General features: G+C 43.4%; 1 protein-coding gene across 1 annotated transcript; it reads left to right on the top strand.

The window, feature by feature from the left end:
- The first annotated feature begins 242 nt into the window (after positions 1-242).
- On the top strand, positions 243-4196 carry LOC147998812 (disks large homolog 5-like). Its single transcript, XM_087595483.1, has 6 exons — positions 243-381; positions 1414-1573; positions 2040-2183; positions 2817-2983; positions 3703-3808; positions 3929-4196. Exons 1-5 carry the CDS (start codon positions 255-257, stop codon positions 3765-3767), a joined length of 663 nt encoding a protein of 220 aa, XP_087451609.1. The 5' UTR covers positions 243-254; the 3' UTR covers positions 3768-3808; positions 3929-4196.
- Positions 4197-4524: the final 328 nt, after the last annotated feature.

Raw genomic sequence — 4524 nt, 5'->3', positions numbered from 1 at the left:
GCTTTGGAAGCAGGAGATGCTCAGTGGCTCTGCCCCAGGAAAGTCTCCTGGAAAGGGCACCTCAGCTTATGCTCAGTACAGGGAGAACATTAGCAGGAAGGCAAAGTCTGCTCCCCATGACATCTGCTGTCCCATCTTGGACATTCTATTGTCTCCTAGAGAGTTCTGGCATCCTCTGTGATGTCACCAGTGTTGTAGTGACAACCAGTGCCCTAGTTTCTCTCAGTCTGAGTCTGGCAGTTACAAGCTAAGACATGTTTTCCCGTCTTCGCAAGCGTTTTGGGAGGGGGAACGTCGATTCTGGAGAGACTAGAGTGAAGGAGTCTGGCCTTTCGTCTCAAAGTAATGATGGACAAAGACAGCACTTCTGGGGAATGTGGAGTAAGTTCTGGGCAGTGTATTTTGAGCTTCCTGCCAGGGTGGCTGCAGGCTTAAGCTGACCTTTCTAGCAATGGGCCACAACAACTGGAGCATCTGAAAAGGAATTGAATTTCCATGAATATCACAATTCCTTAAAGTCAAGGATTTCAGAACTTTAGTTTCCCCATCCCCACTGGGAGGATATGGTAAGCCCAATGCTATTATCCTGTGAACTTCTGGTCTTTACTTTTCACTTCATTTGTTATGTTACATTGATATAATAACACCATCAGGAGTCATGGAGGGTCCACCTTTTCTGAGTTTAGACAGGGCAGCAATGTATATCACTATCATTGCTTCTTTAAATACAGTGGATATCTGACAGTAAGAACAGGGAGAGATTGTGCTCCAGGCAATAACCTTATGTTCTTAGACCTTCTCTGATTTCTTCTAACTGGCATGGTCATCGTTTGCTTTATATATTAGAGGTTGTGTGTTACAAAAATTTTTCTACATACCAAAACTATTTGGAACGTGTAGACCAAGATTCAGCCTGTAACCTATTCGCACTTCTGGGGCATTTGGTATTTCACATAGGGACACTGATAAGTCTGTTGAACACATCCTCCCTGGAAATGCCTTTTAAATCCAAAGTTGTTGGCTTAGAGTATCAGGGTAGGACATCTGAGTGTCTACAATCACTCAAGTTTTGTGGATGGTGAATTTATCATCTGAGTTCTGAAGCCACAGGAGTGAGGGTCCTGAAACCAAGCTGTACCCTGTTCAGCTGACAATAATCCTGGAGAAGCCATCTCCATGGTACATGTAAGCACGTGATGTCCGGAATAGGGAACACCTGGCTGCTTACATCTCTTGGTCTCTATAGAGTAGTGGGAGAACTGAGATCCCCTGAGGAGGCCTCTTAAGCATAGACCAATCGCCTAGCAGTGACACTGGGTTCCTGGCTTGTTCTCCTGTTTAGGCTTCACTGAGGTCTATGAACACTCTATGCATTCTCCCCATGCAGGTTAACTTGTGTTCTTCTACCTACAGACGCTGGGAGAGAAACATCATCCCCTGGCACTGATCTAAGCAAGAATCAGGCCATGAAGGAAAAGGAGAGGCTGATTAAAGAGCTGCAGCTCATTACCGAGGAGAGAAATGACCTGAGAGATCGCCTGAGGTTTCTGACAGAGAGATCTATGAAGAACAGGTATGAATCGCTCCAAATGCTCTTGTTTCATTCCTGGGTCTGCAAGGTCACCTTTTTCTTATCCTGTTAAGGTTTTGGGTTCTAGAAAGCTGTGCCTCCCTAACCACCCTGTGCTAAACCTCACCTCCCATATAGTGGAGATTCAGAACCTGACCCTTCCTGAGGAGCAAGATGGAAAATGGACTCATCTGCTTCCATTTATTTAAAAGCAGAACTTGTGGTCTGAATGAAGAATTCAGGGATAAATTCAGGGAGAGTGAGTTCCCAGTGTGCATTTGCAAAGCCCTTGACAGCTGGTGGCTATGCAAGATTGTAATTGCAGTGAGTTTATGGTGAGTCTCTGTACTTGCTAGGCAGGGGACTGAGTGCTGGAAGATCCAGGCAGCAGCCTGGGGTAATATAGGACCCACCCTGAGTTCATATATTCCTAAATGCCGATGTTCATTGTATTCTATTTTGGGGCCAGGCCACACTTCAAGCCAAATCCATATTATGAAGACCTGGAGAGAATGGAGGAGGCGGTCATGTCAATTCTGCACAACTTAGAGATGGAGAACACTGAGGTCCATGAGAACAACCATAAGCTGAAGAAGGAGATTACCTTCTCTAGGTAAGTCCTGGTCAGAAAGGCTATCACTTGTGGAATGGCCATTTCTGACTTTCTTTGTTCTGTATTGGATGGTCTTCAGCTCTGGTTCTATCTCTTGTGCTATTTACCCATCAGTGTGCCAGGGTCATTAGGACTCAGTTTTCAGTTCCATAAAAGACTGTTCCTCATCCCAGGATTGTCTAGGCATCTTCAGAAGACTCTAGAGAGAACAGTACTGATTGAAGTCAGCAGAAGGTTATTAGGCTGCCCTGGACCTATGGTGTCACACCAGGTTTTACAAAACTCAGTGCGTGGACCACATGGTTAGCATGACCTTCTCTTGGTTCTACTGACCTCCTTTGAGGGTGTTGGCCCACTACTAATTGATGTTGGCCCCATGCATTGGGCTTTCATGGATAGTTGTAGATCCATGTTCTTTCTCAGAGGTGTGGACACTAATTGGTGTCAGGCCAAGCAAACAATTTATTCTTCCCCGAATTAACTCTTTATGGTTTGTGCAGCAGCCTTATATGTATCAAGATGCATTTTATTAAGTCTTCATGGGTATCTGGGACCTGGTATAGTTAGTGGGACTTGGGAGTAGGAATGGGAGAAAGGGCCAGCATGATCTTACTATGCATACTGTATTTCCAGAAACCTGCTCAGCCAGCTCCTGATGGAGAACACATGTAGGAAGAAGTTGGTCCCACTGAAGCAGGAGAACAAGGAGGTACATCTTGATTGTGCACTGAACCAGAAATATTTGGTTGACTTCAACAAGAAAGATAAAGACCATCAACGGCCAGAACCAGCATTATCAGGTAGGGACGAGCAGATGTGTTAGCTTAACAATATCTGATAAAATTTGCCAATTTGATACATCTTTGCTTCTCTTACCACCTTTCTAATTTACACTCACAACCAGCCAACCACCTCATGTAATGGAATTGTTCATTGCTCTGCCTATGCACAAGTATTCTAGGAAGTTAACCACTTTTCAGAAACTGAATTATTGTGCAAGCATATTTTGCTCCTGTTTTTGAAGCTGCAGTCTAGAAATGGTGACAGATGAATAACATATCTCATTATTGCATATCCATGTGATAGATTGTATCCTATGTAGAGTTTTGAACAATTTCTTGGTTCTTGAACCTTTGACACTCTGTGGTCATGTGACCTCTTGTGTAGGAAGCGCCTTTGTGATAAGAACCAAGTGCAAATGTCAAATTAGTACTTGTCATTGGCTTTATCCTTGGTGACATATGGACATCTCCTTTCTTCCTGCAACCCGATGAGGTCTCTTGCCATTGCCCTGTTCTTGGTTTGCACTGGTATAAGTCTGGGTCCCCTATTGGCAGCCCACATTACTGTGAGGCTTGCTGGAGATTTTGCCCTGCCTGCAGAGTAGGCAACAATGATATCAGTTAAAAGGTCCATGTCGACCGTCCAATAGAACTGAGGTGGTAGAAGGCAGCATTCTGACAGCTGGCTTGCATTTCCCCACCAAATCAGTGTCTGAAAAACTGCCTTCCTCTCCCAGGTCTCAGAAAGTGCAAGAGAGCTGGAATTGGACACACCCCAGTAAGAGAGCTTCCTGAAGAATAAGTTGCTTTCTCAGGAGTCCCTGATGACCAACATCCTGAATGGTAACATTTTTTGGATGAGTATTCATCCTCTGCGTTAATTTGTCATTTCTTAGAGACCCTAAATTTATATAACACTAAGCCAGCCTGACTGATTGAGGTCTTACTCACTTTCTTCTTCAGAAAACAGCACTTGAGAGACAACTTGGGGGACCGCCTTTCATTATGTGTGCTAGAGGAGAAACAGCAATACGTCTGTGCTTCTAAATATTCTTTAAGAATATGCTTTTAGAAATATTTTTGTTATGATTTTAATTGAAGTTTTCTTTTTGTTGTTTCATATTTATATGTTCTTGTTACTATTTTTACTTTAAAATATTTTTAAATATTTTTATTCATTTTAATCCTGTTTTGTTGTAAAAATGTATTTGTTATGAATAAAAATTGAATTCTATCTCTTGACTCTTAAGACCATCTTTCTTACTCAAGGGTTCTGTCCCTTCCTGTGGACCTAGAACTGAAAGCTACAGATGGATCTCTGCATGTTCCATGGAGCCCGGGCTAATAAGTGAATTCAAAGTCACCAAGGTGTACCCAGTGTGACAGTGTCTTTTGTGTGGAGAATGTGGCTGTTCCTCGGACACACACTTTATGATGTAATCATTGACATGCTTTACCCAAATGTTAGGGTCCTTGTGGTTCTTCTGAGAGAGCAGCAGATGCTCTACCCTGTGAGTCATCACCACAGCTCCTGCAGGTGGCTTTTGTTATTCCACAGG

The sequence above is a fragment of the Rattus norvegicus genome, chromosome 19 (assembly GCF_021556685.1).
Source record: "Rattus norvegicus strain SHRSP/BbbUtx chromosome 19, alternate assembly SHRSP_T2T, whole genome shotgun sequence".
Lineage (NCBI taxonomy): Eukaryota > Metazoa > Chordata > Mammalia > Rodentia > Muridae > Rattus > Rattus norvegicus.
This window is presented reverse-complemented; position numbering and strand designations above follow the sequence as displayed.

Bases quoted from the DNA above. Each gene is read 5' to 3' on its own strand.
- LOC147998812 (XM_087595483.1), top strand. From the start codon at position 255: ATGTTTTCCCGTCTTCGCAAGCGTTTTGGGAGGGGGAACGTCGATTCT. The intron at 1,574-2,039 runs GTATGAATCGCT...TTTTGGGGCCAG, and splicing joins GAGAGATCTATGAAGAACAG to GCCACACTTCAAGCCAAATC. The intron at 2,984-3,702 runs GTAGGGACGAGC...TTCCTCTCCCAG, and splicing joins GCCAGAACCAGCATTATCAG to GTCTCAGAAAGTGCAAGAGA.